The 20,343-nt window shown below is 49.0% G+C and overlaps 8 protein-coding genes across 8 annotated transcripts; 5 read left to right on the top strand and 3 right to left on the bottom strand.

The window, feature by feature from the left end:
- Positions 1 to 136: 136 nt before the first annotated feature.
- On the bottom strand, positions 137 to 2,466 carry PHATRDRAFT_44656 (predicted protein). Its single transcript, XM_002178342.1, has one exon. It carries the CDS (start codon positions 2,419 to 2,421, stop codon positions 151 to 153), a length of 2,271 nt encoding a protein of 756 aa, XP_002178378.1. The 5' UTR covers positions 2,422 to 2,466; the 3' UTR covers positions 137 to 150.
- A 746-nt stretch (positions 2,467 to 3,212) lies between these two features.
- Positions 3,213 to 6,400, top strand: Tkl (transketolase). The gene is made up of 2 exons (XM_002178620.1): positions 3,213 to 3,493; positions 3,709 to 6,400. Exons 1-2 carry the CDS (start codon positions 3,398 to 3,400, stop codon positions 5,746 to 5,748), a joined length of 2,136 nt encoding a protein of 711 aa, XP_002178656.1. The 5' UTR covers positions 3,213 to 3,397; the 3' UTR covers positions 5,749 to 6,400.
- Positions 6,401 to 6,814: 414 nt separating this feature from the next.
- PHATRDRAFT_19191 (predicted protein) lies at positions 6,815 to 8,174 on the top strand (the record flags this gene model as incomplete). The annotated part of the gene is made up of 2 exons (XM_002178619.1): positions 6,815 to 7,556; positions 7,860 to 8,174. Exons 1-2 carry the CDS (start codon positions 7,002 to 7,004, stop codon positions 8,172 to 8,174), a joined length of 870 nt encoding a protein of 289 aa, XP_002178655.1. The 5' UTR covers positions 6,815 to 7,001.
- A 146-nt stretch (positions 8,175 to 8,320) lies between these two features.
- On the bottom strand, positions 8,321 to 9,686 carry PHATRDRAFT_44652 (predicted protein; the record flags this gene model as incomplete). Its single annotated transcript, XM_002178341.1, has 2 exons — positions 9,670 to 9,686; positions 8,321 to 9,573 (listed from the first exon to the last, which is right to left on the bottom strand). The coding sequence occupies exon 2, from the start codon at positions 9,557 to 9,559 to the stop codon at positions 8,321 to 8,323; it is 1,239 nt and encodes a 412-aa protein (XP_002178377.1). The 5' UTR covers positions 9,560 to 9,573; positions 9,670 to 9,686.
- A 481-nt stretch (positions 9,687 to 10,167) lies between these two features.
- PHATRDRAFT_44651 (predicted protein) lies at positions 10,168 to 11,071 on the top strand. The gene has a single exon (XM_002178618.1). It carries the CDS (start codon positions 10,211 to 10,213, stop codon positions 11,054 to 11,056), a length of 846 nt encoding a protein of 281 aa, XP_002178654.1. The 5' UTR covers positions 10,168 to 10,210; the 3' UTR covers positions 11,057 to 11,071.
- Positions 11,072 to 11,571: 500 nt separating this feature from the next.
- Positions 11,572 to 14,845, top strand: HemE_2 (uroporphyrinogen decarboxylase). Its single transcript, XM_002178617.1, has 2 exons — positions 11,572 to 12,163; positions 12,247 to 14,845. The coding sequence occupies exons 1-2, from the start codon at positions 11,678 to 11,680 to the stop codon at positions 12,988 to 12,990; spliced, it is 1,230 nt and encodes a 409-aa protein (XP_002178653.1). The 5' UTR covers positions 11,572 to 11,677; the 3' UTR covers positions 12,991 to 14,845.
- A 1,699-nt stretch (positions 14,846 to 16,544) lies between these two features.
- On the top strand, positions 16,545 to 17,406 carry PHATRDRAFT_44648 (predicted protein; the record flags this gene model as incomplete). The annotated part of the gene is made up of 2 exons (XM_002178616.1): positions 16,545 to 17,303; positions 17,394 to 17,406. Coding segments are annotated over exons 1-2 (735 nt in total), but the record flags the coding sequence as incomplete, so codon positions are not given.
- Positions 17,407 to 19,106: 1,700 nt separating this feature from the next.
- On the bottom strand, positions 19,107 to 19,829 carry PHATRDRAFT_34125 (predicted protein; the record flags this gene model as incomplete). Its single annotated transcript, XM_002178340.1, has 1 exon — positions 19,107 to 19,829. The coding sequence occupies one exon, from the start codon at positions 19,827 to 19,829 to the stop codon at positions 19,107 to 19,109; it is 723 nt and encodes a 240-aa protein (XP_002178376.1).
- Positions 19,830 to 20,343: the final 514 nt, after the last annotated feature.

Here is a 20,343-nt window from a genome sequence, read left to right as displayed (position 1 = left end):
CGAATAAACGCTACGGGGCTATCGCATGGTGACGCTTTCCATAGCGATTGTGACATGGACATACCGGAGTGTACACAATTTGATTACATCCACCGAATTCATACAGAAAATTAAGAAGCTTAGATGTTAAACAAATAAAGCGGCCGCTCACTATTGTCCATTTAACTTATATGTTCCTTTTTCGGAAGGCTCTAACGGTATATTGTCTTCCGTATCTTCTTGTGCAAAAATATCCCGGTAAAAATCTTGGCTCAGGTTGAGAAAGTGCATCGAAGCCTGTAGCGTGACCAACGCGTACCCTTCTCGCCCTTTCAATAGTTGTTCGTCGCGGGCAAATTCTTCCAAAAAGGCGACCTCGGCGTTCATTTGCGGAAGTTTGGCGGCTAAAATATGTTGGCAAGCCATTTTCAATAGAGAATCCGCACAAATTGGATTGCCTGACTCCGAAAAGTGACTCGAAAGCAGTTCCAGAAATTTTACACCGTAGTGGAGCTTGTCAACAGCCGAGTGTGCTTCTGGTAGTGTACAGAGAGCCGCGAGCGCTTGTTCTGACACGAGTTCCTTGTTGATCGAATGTTCCGAAGCTTCAAACTCCGCAACCCGATCCAATAGTTTCGTATCAATTTCTTCCGTTTCGAATGCAATCTCCCCGAACACAGAATCATACAATTTGCCAAACACCAAGCTTTCCACCGCAGCTGCGGTCAGTTCCGTTATGGCTCGGGAATGACCGAACCCGGGGCGGACTTCCAAAAGCGTTGCCGTAACGTGTTTGATCACGGCGTGTGCGTCGTCCCGGCGTGACCGTGTACTAAGTGCCGTCACCGATGTACTTTCCTGCAGTACACGCGCACGCTCTTCGCCACGTATACAAAATTGTTCGATGAGCGCTCGATACACGTATCCTGGCATACTCGACTTGTCGTTTAGGATGCGACTGACCAATAGCAATATTTTATCGTTGGTTGGAATCTCATCTTCGTCTGCCTTGACAATATCTTCATCACGTCTATATCGTACGTTAAATCCGTCAGAAAACATGTGAAACGGTTGTGTAGATTCCTTGGGTGCGTCGCGTTTGGCGTCGGTGCAGATTTGCGCCCATATAGGATCAATTTGAATGTTCGGCCGGACCAACAGAACCTTCAACGATGTGCTCTCTTCACCCATGGTGAGCACGCGTCGTTCATTCATTTCTTGAAGTTGCTGTGCGGTGTAGCCCGCAGTAGCGACACTCGCAACAAAAACACCGATGCTGACTGATCCTTCTAGAATAACACCGAGCATTCCACACGCTTGTCCTAGTTTGTATCCCGCCAGTGCTCCTGCTGGACCCGCTAGTACAATACCAGCCATTCCTCCGGCAATACCACCCGCCACTGTGGCAACACCAATGCGGCGAGGAAGGGTGACGGAGGCTTTGGCAGCTTCGTACGTGCCACTGGCCAGTTTAAGGAGTGGATGGTGCTGGTCGTGATCATCGACGGGCTTACTATCCGGTACTGCATCCACTTGCAACGCTTTGGGTACAATTCCATTTTCATCCGCCTGATCGGCTGTGGTACTATCCGTCGATGCCCCCCGACGACGAAAGTGCGCCACCACGTTTTCTTGCAAGGCCCGGGATACGCTGGCGAATGGATGATTGGCGTAATGTAATGCGGGTGTTGTTGTCGATTCGACGCCGGTGGCGCTATCCTCTCCATCGTTCGCCACGTTGCTTGTTGTTGTTGTCGATGATGATGATGATGATGATGTTCTACTTTGTAGGCTGATCGTGGGAATGGCAAGCGAGATATTTTGGGGGGAGGATGCCCAGTGATGTGGAGGCCCTTGATCTGTCCAAGTCAATCCCCAATCGGTAGGATTGTCTAGGTGCCGTTTCGAAGCATCTTTCGTGTCGCCATTGTCTCTCTCGTGAACAGCCTCGTTCAACGGATTCGGTTGTACAGTATCGGTGACGGTCGATGCCGTATCCAAATTGCCAATGCTTGTGGATTCCGTTTTACCCGTTTCGTTCTCCTTGCTGGTATCGGCGAGTTGTCGAATCGTTCCGACGCAGTGATTTTGCCAAAGTACGTTTGGGGCGAGCGCACAGCGACGATGGGCGAGCACTTGGCAGGTAACACACTTGACGATTCCTTGTGCTTCGTTGTGTCCAAAAACAACGACACCCAAACGACCTCGGCAAGCGGCACAGGTTCTCAACCCAAAAGCGAAATGGATTGGCTGGAATGCGTGTCCGTGCTGTGCCGGAACACACAAGTGCTTGGTTTCCATGGTTTGTATGGTTTGTTCCACCACGTCGGGTGTGTCGAGCATGGCGTGGACGGGCGGCGACGCGCACCGATTTCCAATGCTTTTCTCTCCGGTACTACTCTCATCATCATCATTGTCAATGTCGTCAACGCATACACTCATGATGGTACTACACTTGTGTCATCGAGTGGAAAGACCGGAAGACGCGACCATAGGGTAGTGTAACATACGCTACGAACAGGAAGCAAATTCTTGGAACGTTGCCGGTGGGACTGGTGTTCGTGATGTGAGGTTTTCCAGTTCGGGAAAATAAGAGCAGGGCAGGGTTTAAAGGTCGAACCGTAATCTGTAATCTGTCCCACCGAAACCCTTCTCCCCTAATTGTGAACAGAAAGGAACGGGTTCCCAATCACGGGACAATTTTCTATCGGTGACAACATTCCTTCCGAGATTCCTTTCATTTGTTTCCATCAGATTCCTGACGGAGAATGTCCGAACAATGGTTTTTCATGTCGTATTGCGACACATCAGAGCAGAGCCACGTTGCACGCATTAGATCGGTATATGTCGTCGTGTCAGATAGTTGGACGTCACAAGCGTACAGAATCTTTTCGTGGGCGGGTGCGGTGTAGCGCGGTTCGATTCCTCCGCGACCACGCAAAACGAGAGACAAACGTCAGTGGCTCTGTTTTCCGATTGACATACGTCGATGTGTATGTGTGTGTGTATGCGTGTGTGTGTGTGTGTGTACTTGCAGGAGCTTGATTTACTGTAGGTGTGTCAACCCAGACACTCACTCTATACTCTGTATGTATGTATGTGCGTATATCCGTGTACGCGATTGGCAGTAACACGCGGGGTGGGGGGAGGGGGACGATCGAGTCGGAAGAAACGGACGTTCGACCGCTGACATCGTAGCCAAGCAAAAGCACTCATCGCTCCACCTTCTAGTCGCGCACACGGAGAAAAAAAAAGTGAGAGGTCGACACACACACATATCCCCTCACAAGTCAATTCACATCTCGTGTGTGTTATCTCGACTCTTTCATCCTTTCCTTCGGGTTCGTTTCGCAATTCGTTCGGTGGATCCCCTTGTTTGAATCCATCTTCCTTCCGACAGTCGCTCTGTTGCTCAATCATGAAGTTCTCTAGCATCGCTCTCGCCACAGTCTTTTTCGCCGCCAAGGCTCAAGGATTTACGGGGTCTTCCATCAAACCTCGATTTGGTGTACAGGTGAGCCAACTCCGATCCGACACGACTCGTCTATTGACGTGTGGAGGCTGAAACGGAAGGAACGTCGAGACCGTATCTTGTACAGCAAGTAAAGTGACGGTGGAAGAAGATCCCTTTCTTGTCCGTTGCTCGTTTTGACGGAGCCTTCCACGCATGCGAGAGTTGATCGTCTTTTGACTGATCTCACCCCCTGGACTCCTTTCCACTTCTTACAGGCTCACAGTGTTCTCAAAATGAGCACCGCCACAGAAACCGACAAGATGGCAGCCCTCGCTACCGCCGCCGACGAGGCCCGTGGTCTCGCTATGGACTCCATTGCCAAGGCTCATTCTGGACACATGGGTCTGCCCCTGGGTGCCGCGGAAATTGGAGCCGTCCTGTACGGATCTCAGATGACCTACAATCCCAAGGATCCCACCTGGATCAACCGTGATCGATTCATCCTTTCCGCCGGACACGGATCCATGTTCGTCTACTCCTGGTTGAACCTCGCCGGATTCGACCTGCCCATGGAAGAAGTCAAAAACTTCCGTCAGCACCACTCCATGACCCCTGGTCACCCCGAATTCCCCAGCTCGGAACACAACACTCCCGGAATCGAGTCCACCACCGGACCCCTCGGACAGGGAGTTTCCAACGCGGTAGGATTCGCCGCCTCCGAAAAAATGGCCGAAGCCCTCTACAACACGAACGATCACAAAATCTTTGATCACCACATCTTCACCCTTGCTGGAGACGGATGTTTCCAGGAAGGTGTTTCCGCCGAAGCCGCCGCCTTTGCCGCTCACGAAAAACTCGACAACTTGATTGTCCTCTACGACGCCAACGAAGTCACGCTCGACAAGATGGCCGAATACACCCAGTCCGAAGACATTATCAAGCGCTACGATGCCTACGGCTGGGAAACTTACGAAATCGACGGTCACGATCTCGAGACCGTCGAAAAGACCATCGCCGCGGCCAAGGCCAGCAACAACGGCAAGCCCAAGTTCATCAAGTGCAACACCATCATTGGTAAGGGTATGGAAGAAACCGAAGGAACCAACGCCGCTCACGGAGAAGCCGGTGTCCCCTACGTTGACAAGGCCAAGGAAAATTTGGGTCTCCCCGTCGACGAAAAGTGGTTCGTTTCCGCCGGAACTCGCGATTTTTTCAGTGAGGTGCAAAAGACGAACGCTGCCGCCTACGGCGAATGGCAAAAGACTTACTCGGCGTGGAAGGAAGCCAATCCTGCTCTCGCTAAGCAGCTCGAAGATTCCGTCACCGATAACGTCATGCCCGCCGAGGACATGATCAAGGAAATTCCTGAACTAAAATCGGGCGCCGAAGCCACTCGTGTTTCGCAGAACAAGGTGATCCAGGAAATCTCCCGGCTCGTCCCCCACTACATTTCGGGATCGGCCGATTTGCACGGATCCACCCGTAACTACATTGACGGAGGCGGTAACTTTGGTTCCGGCTTGGACAAGACCTACGCAGGCAAGAACTTGTACTTTGGAATTCGGGAACACGCCATGGGTTCCATCATGAACGGATTTGCCTACCACGGTCTCTTCAAGGTTTCCGGGTCAACGTTTTTGGTATTTGTCGATTACTTCCGTGCCACTCTGCGTGTCGCTGCTCTTTCCGAGCTCAACCGTGTGAGCTACATTTTGACGCACGATTCCATTGGTGTTGGTGAAGATGGTCCCACCCATCAGCCTGTCGAAACCGTTTCGGGTCTACGGGTTATCCCCAACTTGGATGTCTTCCGACCTGCCGATGCCGAAGAAACCGTCGCCGCTATGGTGCACTCGGTCACCCACAAGAAGGGACCCACCGCTCTTATCTTCTCCCGTCAAAACGTTGCCCAGAACGACGATATGGACTACATGGCTCGTCGTGAAGGTGCCCTCAAGGGAGCCTACATTGCCAAGAAAGAAACCGAAGATCTTGATGTTATCATTATCGCCACCGGTTCCGAAGTGCAACACGCGTTGGTCGCCGCCAAGGACATGCCCGGTGCCCGTGTGGTCTCTATGCCTTGCATGGAACTCTACGAACGTCAATCGGACGATTACAAAGAATCCGTCCTTCCGTCTTCGTGCACCAAGCGCGTGGCGATGGAAGCCGGTGTGAGTGGACTCTGGTACAAGTACGCCTCCAAGGTTGTTGGAGTCGATCGCTTTGGATTCTCCGCTCCCGGTGATATCGTCATGAAGGAACTCGGCATGACCGCCGAAAACTTGGCCAGCGAGATTGCTTCCATGAGCTAAGCGCAGAAGCTTGTGGTTTTGGTAGTATCTATCTAGTATGACTAATTAATAAACGAACTAATGTTGCCTGTGGCACACAAGAATGTTTACCCTTGTCACCCTATGCCACCGATGAATCTAGTTACGGATGGAATAATTATTGGTGGGCGGAGGGAAAGCTTTGGCAAAGGTAAAGGCTTCGGTTGTGGGTCCCATACTGTCGAGTATGTCCAATATAGCCTTGGCTTCGTCCACGGTCGGGATATGCCCCTGCGGAATCCACCACATACAGAAATGCGGCTTGGTAAGTTTGGTGAACCATTCCTTGCGATCCTTCAACAACTCGACGTGCATGGTGCGGTATACGAAAGTTTTGAGTGACGCCACATCCTGCCAGACGGACATATTTACGAGCATACGAGAATCGTCGTAGGCACGGAGACTCGTGGCATCCCCATCCTCGGTTTGCAGACGCCAGACAAAACCAGGTGCTTGGTCGGCAAGGGCATTAATTTCGTGCAATCGATCCGCGAATCCCTGCATGACGGGGTCGTCGATCTCTCCCAGACCCTGTGCAATATTAATTTGGGCCAATTCGTATTGATTGTTTGGCATAATGGCCTTGGGATGGAAGCCGAAATCTGAGGATTCGTGTCGATGGATAGAGTCGGATGATTCCCGTAAACTTGACTAGGTATAATCGTATATGTCAATCAGTTCAGCTGCACCATCTACGAACGTTCCACTTCAAATTCTTTCTCTAGAGCCTTTGCGTTTATTGGTTTGAGTCCAGTAGCTTGGGAGAAAATGGCTAATGTAAAGTAAACGATCCTGGAATAGTTGTTTCCTTGGAAAGATATGTTGCGAAAAAGAAGATATCCTTCGCCTCCCGTATGTTCGTATTTATCTATATTATAGGTAAAGAGGACTTCTCCGACGCCTTCTTTGTAACTTTGGAACACTCGAGAACAATCTGCTCTGCTGCCTGTCTTTGTACGGAAATGGACCGGGAAAGGGGCTTTGTCAGCGCCCTCGTTTCCGTGATTTCTTTGGCACATCCGACAAGGACACTTGACGTTTCGAACACCGAGATCACCCCGAATGAATCTTACAACTAGGCCGCGACGCCTTAGACGAATATCGATCTCGTTCTATCTGTAAGCACTAACAACATTGATGCTCCGGACGGCGCTAGCGGGTCGTCGAGTGACATAAAAGCTCTGTAGTCGAACGCCTTTCTCCGATCGACACGTGTGTGGGTGGCCTGGTTTGCGATGCCTTGCTTGATAATCACGGGACATCCGTCGGCGGGCAAAACAACCTTGGCGCATCTCTTTGCCGAGCGCGCACGCGCCCGTAATCTCGCATGTCTCATCATCAACGAGGCATCCACCAGTCCCGGTCGAACACAAGCGGCGTGCTACGCCACTTCTTACGATGAGAAGAAGTCACGGGGCGCTCTCAAAGCTGCCTTTGACCGGGCCGTCGCGGCATCCCGCGAGACCAATACTCTCGTCATTCTCGATTCACTCAATTATATCAAAGGATTTCGCTACGAACTGTATTGTATCAGTAAGGCTGTTGGTGAACGACACGGTGTCATCTGGGTCTTGAATGACGTTTCTTTGGTACAACAGTGGAATGCACTTCGACGGCAGTCCAGTGCCGATAGTGAGGCATTCTATAGTGATGCGCTGCTGCAGGAACTGATGCAAAGGTACGAGCCACCGGACAGTCGCAATCGCTGGGATCAGCCTCTGTATCGAGTTGATGTCCGACCGGCCGAGTTGCGTAAAACTGGACTCGCCTTGAACTTGTTGGAAAAGTCGGTTTACAACATGCATCAACTCAGTGATGCAATTTGTCGCTCGGAAGAGGCTGTCGTGGAAAAGAAACCAGTCAAAAAGTCAACCTTCAAACGTGCGACCTTCACGAGAATAAACAACAGCAGTCACCCTGGGACTGAAGATAAGGGAGAAGCTGTACCAGAAAACCTCGACGAAACGAGCGTGTGTACTGTACCACCTACTAAGAGCGGCTCCAACGATGAAACGATCGTCGAAGGTTTACATCGTGTGTTAACGCTAGAAGAACGTGTTGACGAGATTTTGGACTCCTTCTTGAGTGAAAAGCCTTTGTTGGAAGGTATGTCCACCAAGCAGCATGCGGCCAGTGATGCAAACACTTTGAACAACGTAGACTCGGTCAGTCAAGAAATATGTACACTGATATCAGCTGCACAAAACAAGTCGACTTCGGCAGGAGGAAAGCTGCCCATCCCGATTTATGGTACAACTCTTTATTTCCAGTGTGCACGGAGAATTCCTCCGACGGAGATAAAACGACTTCGTCGGCAATACATTCTATGGATAGCAGGGCATCCTCCCGAGGATTCCTCGGAAAGAGGTATTGCCCAGTCATTCCTGGATTATATTCAGGCACAATGATAGCGTGCTATGCTTTGTCACAAGTGATGCGCTCCTATACATCCTTGCAACTTAATCAACTCTTTGTTTCCTGTGAGGAGAACGTACTTATTGATACTTTATGCTGTGTCGTTACTTTCACCGTCATCCACCACCAGACCATGGTGTCAACTATCTTTGCTGTCCACAGAAAAGGCAGGTTCGCCGGGACCAATATTTGGTGTAACTGTAAAAGATTTGGCTGCTGCTAGATATCCGTGCCAACGTCCATAGCGGTTCCAAAGCTCCTTCATGACATAGACAAGCTTTATGTTATGTTCCTCGCTTTCTGCAATCCCCATACTGACAACTCCGGACCAGTCCGTATCGACCGGATCAATCTTGGTTGATGCGAATGTCACCTGTATCTTCTTCAAGGCAGCTTCTGTTGGAAACCCTTTTCCGGCCGTACACAACAAACATATCAAACTGGCGTAGTACTGTTTGACCACAATACGTATGGTGTCTTCCATCCCAGCTGTGCCTTTCTCAAGAACGCGACATGTTTGTTCTAAGCCCCACAAAGACGTAAGAGCGTGTAAGACAACAAAATTGCCGTGACCTCGTTTGTCGCGAGTTGCCATATACAACCAAGTGGTTGCCTGGTACAGGGACTCGTAGATTTCTTCAATATTGCTTTTGTCTAACCAAGTCGGCAAATGGGTTGCGACCGGATGCGGCTCTCGCAAGATCTTGGCTAGCTGCCACTGAAACCCGGCGGGGGCGAGCTCTCTGTGAAAGCTCTCGTCGTATGCGTTCTTGGTTGCTTCAATCCACTGTCGTTGCAGATCTTCAGTATGGAAAGTGTTGGCGACGCGCTGGAAGGACGTCATTGGGTCGGCCTCGATGTGTGTGTCTGAGTGCAAAACCGACTCGTCAATGCCCAAATGGCAGAAATTTAGGTATGCAAGACCTTCGCAGATCATCCAGGGAGACCTGGCATCAATGGCCCATCCCAAATGAATAATGCCATGCGTAAGGGCACCAGCGATGCCGGAGAGCAAATTGGGTGCATATTTTTGTACCAATTGGTCTGTGTTCTGGTCGAGCGCTTTCAACTCCTGCTGCATAAAGGCGACTTGCTCTTGCCAATTGGATTTCTGCCCGCGGTAGTGCTCCCATTCTGTTCGGGAAGCCGGTTTAATATCGGACCAATTTTGTTCCAAACGGTGAAGCTCTAGATTATAGGGAGTCAGGGTCGTGTATTTATCCCAATATTCCTGTACACGCTTTTCAGAAGCCTGCAACCGATCCAGTGCAATAATAGCGTGTTTGGCATGATTGCTGAGGTAACCGCAAAATTCAATATCATAGGTGCGGTCGGCAAGAATGGCACGAGCCAAGGGTCGAGTCTCATGGCCTTTCATAATTAAGGAGGGTACTAACAGATGAAGCGATGAACTAACAGTAAGTTTACTTTGAAGTTATGGCTCTCGGTCTATTCACAGGATGTGTCTAATGCTGCGTTTTATCTTACCTTACGTTTGCGACTTTCTGCTTTCTAGGAACTTCCGATTGAGACCATGGGATTGACCGGAAGGACGACTGGTGATCCTACGATCAATTTCGATGCATCGTTGTGCGAAATTGGTGCTTGTGTAAAGAACAGAATGGAGGTTCGATTCTCCTCGAATCTACAAAGCTGTTTGGACGCAGGATCAAACGAAGAGAATATGGAATCTGGGTTTACTCCGAGTTTACCGTCAGTAGATTTCACGTCGGATGTGAGTGACGTTTGTCCACAGGATTTGACTATTCCGAAATAGATGAAGCTTTCTCGTTATTTGGTAAGCTTGCGCCTGCGCGAGAGAAGCACGCACTACTCGATGCTTCCTACTGTCAAGCGAAATTAATCGCGAGTGGCTGACTGTGAAGGTAAAAAAAGGGGCATCCGCGTGTCAGCCACTCGAATCCTTGTTGGAATCCTCTCGCGTCCCTATCGTTGGTATCGACATCTGCTAAATGCATTTAGAACGAATTGCCTTACATCCACTTTTCTTACTCTTAGAAATCACATCATGTTAACTTCCGCTCGTACCTTCCTTTCTCGCAGTGGCATCTCGAACGTGGCAGCGCGTTCGTTCGCACAAGGCCCGGCATCGGGTGGCTCGATTTCCGACGACCTACTCCAAAAGCTCGGCAGTCTTTCTACGCAAGCGCTGGTAGACGGTCTCTGGGTCATGGGCTGGCCTAGCGCACAGATTGACGGCGCTCGTCCTTTGTCCGCGAGTATGAAGTGCGTTGGACGTGCCGTCACTCTCAACTTTGTCCCGGCTCGTCCCGATATTGCTCAAGACAAACCCGCCGGGGGGCAGTCACCCGAGTACGAAGCTTTTGAATTGTGTGGGCCCAACGAAGTCCTCGTCATGGCTTCCGTTGGACCTTGGGAATCCGTTGGAGGAGATATTAAATTCCTCCGTCTCAAGCAGCGTGCCATTGGTGGACTCGTCACGGACGGAAGCGTACGCGATACCGACGAAATCATCAATTACGGATTCCCCTGCTTTGCTTACAGTACTACCGCACGCCAGGGACCTGCGGCGATGCAGCCGTGGGAGTGCAACGGTGTCTTGAACATTTCTGGAATCACCGTGAGGCCGGGTGACGCAATTGTTGGTGACCAGGATGGGGTAGTCTGCGTCCCAGCCAAGGTTGCCGAAACGGTCTACAACATTGCGCACGGAAGGGAGGTCATCGAAGGTATCGTCAAGGAGGAACTCGTTAAGAATCCGGGACCTCCCGGGAAATTCTATCCCTTCATGTCGGGCAAAATCAAACCGGAATCCCCGCTCGGACAGCTTTTGGCATCCAAAGGAATTACGCCCGAGAACTCGAATCAGTTTGAAGGAACCGCGGACTGGTAAACACATTAGACTATTATGCGGTTGCGCATTGTGTTATAGCGGATACCAACTGGTGCGCGTAGTGACGTAGTACCAAATAGTACAAAACGGACAATCGAGATTATTACAGTTACTTAGCCACGGCCAATTTTTGGAGTCGGGAATACTAACACACTTGTGCAGCTTACTGTGATTCATCAAGTTTGTCGCTATCAGTGGATTGATTTTCAATCAGCCTGATTGAATAGGTTGCCGAGTAGCATGTTGTACAGACAGCTATCAGGTAGCGGACAGTTTGTATGGCATAGCTTACGGTGAAACCGATATGGGGAATCTAGTCCGATAATCGGTCTGTCACGCAGCAGTCGTGATCAATTTTTGTCTGGCGCCAAAATGAGAAAAGCGTTCTCTCCAGGTGGAAGAATCCTAGCTCGTCATGCCTGACGTCTTTCACCCGATCGAGGGACTTCAACTTGGATGGCAAGACACAACACACTCTGGAAACTGCTAATATTACTCTGGAACAAAACGGGAAGAAACATTGCCTACTCTCGTGCTTGTACAAATCTTACTTTGTACGTATCCATCGATCACTCAAGCAATCGTTTTACAGTTCTTTGTACAATTCTGTTGCTTGCAATTATGAAAGTGTCCCACGTCGCTTTCAGCCTGTTCCTGGCTGGTTCCCAAACGACTGCCTTTACTAATCCGGTATCCAACTCGGCGAAACAACAATCGTTCCGTCTTCCAAGTTCGGCATCGTCGGCAGCGGATACGACCTCCTCGGCCAATGTCGCTCAAAAGAGCACGCAAGATCCGTTGCTTATTCGGGCGGCTCGTGGTGAAAAAACAGAACGCACTCCTGTTTGGATGATGCGACAAGCTGGTCGCCACATTGCGGAATACCGGGACTTGTGCAAAAAGTACCCCACCTTTCGCGAACGTTCCGAAATTCCGGAAGTCGCCGTTGAAGTCTCGCTGCAGCCTTGGCGCAATTACCAGACTGATGGATGCATTCTCTTTTCCGATATTTTGACTCCTTTGCCAGGTATTGGATGTGAATTTACCATTGATGAAAAAGTTGGTCCTCTTATGGAACCGATGCGCTCCTACGATGACATCAAAAAGGTACGGAATGACTAGCGACACGAATGGCTTCTTGCTTAATAGTGTTAATATAGTCTTACATTTTCTATTCGTGTTTTGTGTAGATGCACCCCATGGACCCATACAAGTCCACGCCATTTGTCGCCGAAGCTCTCAAGGCTTTGCGCCAAGAAGTTGGTCCGGAAACTGCTGTATTAGGCTTTGTTGGATGCCCTTATACACTGGCAACATACATTGTGGAAGGCAAAACATCCAAGGAATACCTGGAAATTAAGAAAATGGCCTTGAACGAACCTGATCTTCTTCACGCTATTCTGCAACAATTGGCGGACAACATTGGAGACTACGCCCTTTTCCAGATTGAGAACGGCGCCCAGCTGATTCAGATTTTTGATTCTTGGGCCGGACATCTATCACCCCGGGACTACAATACTTTTGCAGCTCCTTACCAAAAGCAAATTCTTGACAAAATTAAGGAAAAGTACCCTGACGTCCCGACGGTCATTTACATCAAGCACTCAGGTGCATTGATTGAACGCATGGCGGCGACGGGCGTAGATGTCGTTTCGTTAGACTGGACTGTCGATATGGCGGACGGGCGTGATCGCATCGAGGCCGGACGCAAGTCCGCTGGTCTTGAAGGACGTGGGGGTGTACAAGGAAACTTGGATCCAGCCGTTTTATTCGCCAATCACGATGTTATTGAAGAACGAGCGATTGAAATTCTCAAAAAAGCAGGCAGCGTTGGGCATGTCATGAACTTGGGGCATGGTATTGAAGCCGCTACACCAGAAGAAAACGCACACCATTTTATTGAAACTGTCAGAGGCTATCGTCATGAGGAGTAGACATTCATTAAATATAGATTGGTTGATCATTATTGTATAACTTCAAAATAGTACAGCGATAAACACACTCTTTGGCTTCTGAAGGTTGTCTTAAACCATAAGTCTTACTTCGTTGTCTGTTCCACGAACTCCGGCTCCGTCTTCTCTGTGAAAGTCGGCGATCCAAACCGAGCCTAGGGATTCTAGTGCTGCAGCATAGCTTGACACGTCTTTTTCACGTTTGAATGGAAGAGCGAGCCCTCCTTGCCAAGTGCTGAACCGATATGCCGAAACTGTATGTTTCGAAGGATGAATTCGGATCGAATGACCTACGTGACAAGCATGGCTGCTGCTCGAATGAAATTTGGAATGACCGCACTCTAATCGAAATACCTTGAGATTCGACAGTGAATTCACGCTCTTTCGAAAGTCGTCCAATCCGACTTTGGGACTTGCTGAGACTAAGCTGCCTATACGCAATTCCGGCCGTGCGGATGCATACCGGTAAGAGGCCAATGTAGCCAAACCAGCGGCGTACCCGTGTCCTGAAAAGACCACGTCATAAAAAGGGTTCTCTTCAACAAGTTGATCTATCAAGGTAAACAGCTTTCCTTCAATTTCGCATAGCGCCTTGTACCGATCAATGAAGACACTAACGTGTATTCCAGTATCCTTCAGAATGGTTACATTGGTGTCTTTGGGAGCTTTTCCTAGTTGTTCGGTATTCGTACCGCGAAACACGCAAAGAAATTGCCGTTGCCTCTCAACAATCAAAACTTCTCGGCGGCTGCTTGGATCGCTGTTAGACACGTCCGAGGTGAGAAAGCCACAGATTTGCTGAATGTCACTGCCGCACTCCAAAAGTGACTCCACGATTGGTCGGTGACAATCAGCTATCTTTCCTGTAAGACTACCATAGCTACCACGAGCAAACGAAGCAAGCTCCATCCGACTTGCTCCTGTTAAGTCATTTAGATTCAGCAAACATTCCTCTTTTTGATATGTCTCAAGATATTGAGAGAGTCTGATGCAAACCTGGAACTCAGTCTTGGCTGGTATGCTAACTTGCCATTCAGCTGCTTCGTATTCAGGGGTACGAATGGTTTCCATACCGGTCAAGAACGATGTTGGACGCGGCTTGGCAAGTGATGGTATGGCAAGGGAATCCTTCACTTTCGCTGTCTTGTCGAATTCTTTCTGCACGTCCCACAATTCTTGAAGCAATGGAGACGTGGGGTTCGCTTTGATGCTAGCACCGGTAGATCTGCCTCTAGTCGCTGTGGCTGGCTGTTTGTTTTGTGTTCGTAGACCCTTTGATGTACTAGTCGCAGTTGCAAAATAATCGGTCTTGCGATTTGTTTTTCTTTGCCATGGAAGAAATGTTCCTTTTTCCTTTTTCACGGGGCTTGTGTTTTTAGGAATCACTTTCTGATTATCATGTCGGATGGTGGTCAGAGTCTGAGGCTCTAACTGAGAACTTGAGTTGCTAGACGATAGTTTGCTTAGTTCCATTGCTAAGACGCGGAGTTCCGAGGCCATATCCGGGGGAGTGAATGGACGATTATCCGGTGATCCTTCCCCATCTCGAGACTCTTCTGGCTGACAAGGTGGTGTGACGCTTCCTGAGAGGTGCGTCGACCGAGCGGCTACGGGATGCTTTGTTTTCGTGGAGAAAAAGGGGTCAAACCCAGCTAAAGCGTTATTCTGATATTTGGTGCTTCCTATCGGGACGGTGTTGTGTCCAGCTAGGTGACTGCTGTTTGAAATAGGCATGGTGGTCGGCTGTCTTCAACTGTCCTTTGTTCAAAAAATTAGTGATGCGATAAGAGCAACACTGGTTGGTACCTGGGATCAAATCGGGCGTGATTAATAAAGGGATTGTGGGAAATAATGAGAAGGACGTTTTTCCCTGGCAAGGATCGCGCGAGTGGATAGAAATAAACAAAAACCATCCGTTTCAAGGGCGGGGGTCAGAGTGAGAAAAAAAGATAGCCTGCTTTTTCTTAAGTAAATGTATGTTTGTTAAGGAATTCGATAAAAGCAAAATTCATAATGATGTACGATTGCTTAATACTGGATTTTGGCGATATTCGATCCCACCGCTGCCATCGCTATATTTCTGACATGCTCGATCAACTATCGAGATAGATGAAAGTTTAATAAGTCTTGAAAGTGAATTTACAGTTAACTAAAAATGTCTGTCCAATATTCTTCAATTCCGATTGGTGAAAATTGGCTCCGCAATATGACAGAATTCAAATTCCGAAAAAGACGAGAGAGCATATCTACCACTACAGTTAAAATCCAAAATATGTGGTCGTTACAAAAATACCTCTCACATCCTTGTTGCTGAGACTTAACTGACAGTGGTCCAATTGCTAGTCAGCATCTAATAATCAAATCTACAATCTATAGGAGAAGCAGAGTGTAAAATTCCGTATTCACAGTCAAGGCTTTCGATGACCGTACCTACCCTTCTTCCGGTCGAAAGAATCTCCTCTTTTTCGTTGATGTGATCGTTGAGTCAGAAATTGATTTATATTGACAGTAATCGAGGAGTCAGAATCGATGCTCGTTCGGCGAGGAGCCAGAATCCATTTTCATCGACCGTGATCGAATAGTCGGAATCGATTTTCTTATGTATTCGAATAAAGTTTTGTGATCTGCTGACTGTGAATGAGTCAAGGGATTATATAAGAGACGAAAAGTAGGTGAAATTGATAGCTCTCTCAGTCATTCTTATTTTACAATTAACTATATGATTACACTGGACCATCACCCTTTGTTGGTAGGCTTCTCTGGATTGTTCATCGAAACTGTTGGAGATCCATCTTGATCTGTCGATGTCTCGACAACGCCTGCTGACGCCGAAGATCGTGGAAACGATGCGTGCCGACGTTGATGGATTAATTTCAGAAGGGGACAGTCACAGTCAGAAATTGCGAAATACATTATCATTATTTACGAAACCTGATTGTCGAAAGCAACATTCAGAAAAGTGCGTTGTGTCACATTCGATCGCAAATATTTCCACGTTGCAAACACTCAGAGAACACAGTTGCTTATCACAATCATGGACTACGACGTCAGTATTTAAAAATATTTTGATTGGTTCATCCAGTTCGGATTTAGGCTCGACTCCTTCAACATAGTAAACAGCATGTGGTTAAGTGATTTGACCATGCGTATACATTTTCGATCGAGCTTTCGGCATAATGTACGACTAGTGCAGGTACGTTCCGCCTCTGGACGGGACCGAATTTAGAAATATTGTTCAGGTTCAGAAAGATTTATTAAACAAACATATGAAATTCGTGTTGAACACTCATTGATAATTTATATGGATGAGGAAAGATCTCTCCGGTGTGCTTTCTATGGAGAATTCCATCCCAGCGAGTTACCACGATTGCTGTGGAACCCCCTTTCGCGTCGTATTGTGATACCATTTTTGTGCGTAGCTACTTGGTACATTTTCTACGTGTGCCATCCAAAAACCGACGCAATCCACTCAAACCGCTGCAGTCGTTCAGTTACCTCTCGTTTCGTTGCGAACTCTACAATCCGCTCGGTCTTAGCGCATCGTACAAAGTGTAAAGCGGAACTTCTTAACAATGGACCTCCGCGTCAACATGGACAACTACAAGCAACCGGCTACCATTTCCAATGAAGAGTATCCCTCTTCCGAAAGCAGTGCAGAAGTAGGCCCTCTAAAGAAACGAAGCATTTCGAAGGATACCGCTTTATCGAAGGCCTTTTCGGCTACCAAGGAGCTTTCCGAATACCCTGCCAAAAAGAACCGAAAGGCGGAAGCGGAACTTACGCTAGCCCTACGCGCGTTATCCCCGGTAGACAATGCGGACTATTCTCTGGCCTTGGCAAGGTGTCCAGAATTGGTACAGAGCGAGTCCAAACCACTCCACTTCTTGCGCCGCGAGAAATACGACGTTCCTTCCACGGCTCGCCGTCTCGCGAATTACTGGACTCGGAGACGCTCCACGTTTGGTGAACGAGCCTTCCTACCTCTACACGAGCTCTCGGGAGAAGGCGCTCTCACCGCGGAAGACGTCGAGAACCTCTCATCGGGTCTCGTTGTCAAATTGCCCGATGATAAGTGGGGTAGAACCGTACTGTGCATGGATCGTGCGCGTTCCGAATCTCCAGATCTTAACATCAAGGAGAGCCGTTTGCGATGTCTCTTTTACTGGTTCAGTATGGCAGCGCAGTCATCCAAGGCTCAGACAGACGGTGTTGTCGTTCTCCGTCTCCTCAACAAGGCCAACATCGATCGCGTTGAATTGCAACGGGTACTACACTTTGCCAGCGATGCCTTGCCCGTAAGAATAAGTTCCTTTCACTTGTGCTGTCGCCCTCCATCGGGCGCCAAGCGAACCTACCTACAAACCATCATTCCTATTACCACACAGCTCTTTCGAGACGAGGATAGCGGCAAATGCCACGTACACGTGACGACTTCCGAAAAAGACATGTTGCCCAAGCTCGAACCCTACGGTCTCACGAAGGAAAGTCTCCCAACCACACTCGGGGGCACCTGGATGTACTCTAAGTTATCCGCTTGGATCAAACAACGTTCGAAGCGTTCTGCCGCGTCTGTTTCGGCACAAGAGGCCGCTATGGACCTTTCCGCTCTACCAATTGATCATGTGGCCAAGAAGCGCCGCAAGAACGGAAAGCAAGCCGATGGAGACTCGGTCGAGTTGAGCAAGCTCGTGGAAGCCGCCGATATTGCTCGTAATCGCGCTCGAAAGGAACGCAAGCGCCAGATGGACGCCATCTATGCGCGCAAGCGTCGGGAGCGGGAACGTTCCGAAGAAGATCTCCTCCAGGACCAGTGCCTGGCACTTAGCAAGAAAAATATGAAGCTTGAAGAAGAGAACAAAAGGTTCGAAACGTTAGTGATAGATGCCAGCCACAAAATAGCTGTCATTGAGCGGAATCGTCCTCGCGCGGTCCTTCCGCAGCCGCAGATTACTACACGCACAACAAGCAACGTTAGTAACACCAGCGTTGCCAACTTGATTGCGGCTTTGCAGCAACAAAGGCAACAACCCCCTGTTCCGGACCCCTCGCGTGTGAATCTACAGATGCTTTTTGAACAACAGCCCGCTCCTGCGTCGACGCAGCACGATTCTGTTCCCCCAAATGCCATGCAGCAGGCACTGCAACGCGAGATTGAAGTACGGAGTCAACTGCTTCGTCTAATTTCAAGAGATCAGTCACAGACGGCGACAGATACGGCTGCACTCGTCCAGTCTTTACTGGCAGCACGAAGTAAACCAGCTCCCTCCTATCCTTTTTCGACTGTTTCTCCGGCACCGCAGGTTCAGCAACAGCCTTTTAGTCAGGCTTCCCACCACCAGACACAGCCAACAAGCAATGCTTCCACTCTCCTCAGCTTACTGGAAACCTTAAAAGGTCAGGGAACGCCGTCTACACCGCAGCCTATACCGCAGCAACAATCAACAGTCCAGCAGCTGTCGCAACTAGGAGGCGGACTAGATCACAACGTGCTGCAATCTTTGCTCTTTTCGCTTAACAGCAATAAGCCATCGGGGGGCAGCGTGCAGCTTCCACCGCCACCTCCACCGCAATCTGCTTCGTTACAGGACAAACTGATGCAGCTTGTGACGTTATTCTCGTCCAAACCCAGTGGACTATAAATATGAGTACACTGCCTATGTACGGCGATGATCTGTATACATTTTACATATTAAATTACTTGTTTGCAACAATTTTCTTGTATTGCTACACGTTCCGTATTTGCCACATCATTTTTCTGTTTTGTTCATGTAATTCCTCCTCCACTACGTAAAATGGTAAAAGATTGAGACATTCTTTGTGGGGAATGCCACAGAATCGTATTGGTTGGTTTACCGGTAAGCAAGTTAGGAGGGCTATGGAAAAGTATCCACACTTTTTGCGGCCCAAAATCTACCTGCAACAGCCATTGTTGTTTTACCCATGGTATAGGCTTGCGATGATATACGCTTCAGTCGCACGTAGGCAAAGGGAGCGCAGTATTCACAGCACAAGGAAGTACTTTGAGTGCATGCTAAATCATGGTATAGGACCCGGCAACATCGCTCGGTAGTTAAAGAAAAGGTTCCAAAGCCATCACATTATTCGTCTCGTTTCCGCTTCAAGATATCCGTTACAGGCAGTGCATCGTCCTCTATTGCGACACTTTCCTGGTGTTTATGAAGGCGCAAGAACTCTTGCAGAAGCGCTCGTTTCTCTTCGGCTAGCCGCCATTCTACCCGGGCCTCGTACACATGATTGGTGCGCGAGGGTGCCTGGTAGGCAACGACGAGAGACGAGTGTGGTGAAAGCCAATCGTGAATGTTCGAGAGAGTATCACGATAAGCCGCGGCATTTTTAGACAGCGTTGTCAACGGTATCACGGAATTTGTCGCGTCCGCTAATGTCGCTGCTGTTTCTTGGGCAAGTTGGAGGAGCTTAATGGTTGCTGCTTCTGCCCTTTCGAGATCCTTCCAGACGGAGTCGCGCTGTCGAGCCCGTTCTTCCATAGCGTTCCTGCGGCTTTCTTGAGCCTCTTCTTGCTCTTTCTGTTTCGGTGATTCCGGCAACAGTGATGCTTCACCAGTGCTCGGTGAAATCCGTTGTCCCATGGCGGCTAGCTTGTCCCGACGGGGTGCTCGTAGCGCATCACTTCGATTCGACAGCGAATCTTCGTTAGTTGATCGTGCTGCCCCCATGGCGGCCAGCTTATCACCTTGTGGAGCGATTTGTATCGATTGAGAAACATTGGATGACGCCTGCTTCAGTTGCAATTGTTGCGCCAGAGCGGCAAACTTGTCTCGCTTGGGAGGATCAACGGACATTGCTGATTCGAATGCGACTTTTGTCTTCCTAGGCGGATGGCAATCTTCTTTGTTTTGTGTCTATCCGATTGCGCGGATGTATGACGCGCTTATGGGATGACATCCAAAGCCTTGCGCGGTGTCCACCATCTCACCGTCAGTGTTTTTCACATCCAAAGTACATCCATTAGGGCATTGTCGTCCGAAGAACCCGCGCAGCCCAGTTTTGCAGGCGTTCGTAGAAAACCAACTAACAGTACATGTAAATAGGTTTCTATTAGTAGGGCTTGGACGGATTGGACACATTCATGGGAATACGTTACGGGACTATATTTATTCACGAATAACGTCTGCATCATATATCTCGAGTACCATGATGACTATTTTAGTATACCAAATATTGATGGGAGATAAGAAATAGTCACTCCAAGGTAACCGTGACGGTAACTGCGAAGAAAGCGCACACCGTCCGACCGACCGATCTCTGGAAAGTACATAAAATCTGCCGAGGGCCATGGCGGAAAATCTTGACCCC

The sequence above is a fragment of the Phaeodactylum tricornutum genome, chromosome 4 (genome assembly GCF_000150955.2).
Source record: "Phaeodactylum tricornutum CCAP 1055/1 chromosome 4, whole genome shotgun sequence".
NCBI lineage: Eukaryota > Bacillariophyta > Bacillariophyceae > Surirellales > Neidiaceae > Phaeodactylum > Phaeodactylum tricornutum.
This window is presented reverse-complemented; position numbering and strand designations above follow the sequence as displayed.

Coding starts and splice junctions, on each gene's coding strand:
- HemE_2 (XM_002178617.1), top strand. CDS start 11,678: ATGAAAGTGTCCCACGTCGCTTTCAGCCTGTTCCTGGCTGGTTCCCAA. Junction 12,164..12,246: donor CCTACGATGACATCAAAAAG/GTACGGAATGAC, acceptor TGTTTTGTGTAG/ATGCACCCCATGGACCCATA.
- Tkl (XM_002178620.1), top strand. CDS start 3,398: ATGAAGTTCTCTAGCATCGCTCTCGCCACAGTCTTTTTCGCCGCCAAG. Junction 3,494..3,708: donor AACCTCGATTTGGTGTACAG/GTGAGCCAACTC, acceptor CACTTCTTACAG/GCTCACAGTGTTCTCAAAAT.
- PHATRDRAFT_44651 (XM_002178618.1), top strand. CDS start 10,211: ATGTTAACTTCCGCTCGTACCTTCCTTTCTCGCAGTGGCATCTCGAAC.
- PHATRDRAFT_44656 (XM_002178342.1), bottom strand. CDS start 2,421: ATGAGTGTATGCGTTGACGACATTGACAATGATGATGATGAGAGTAGT.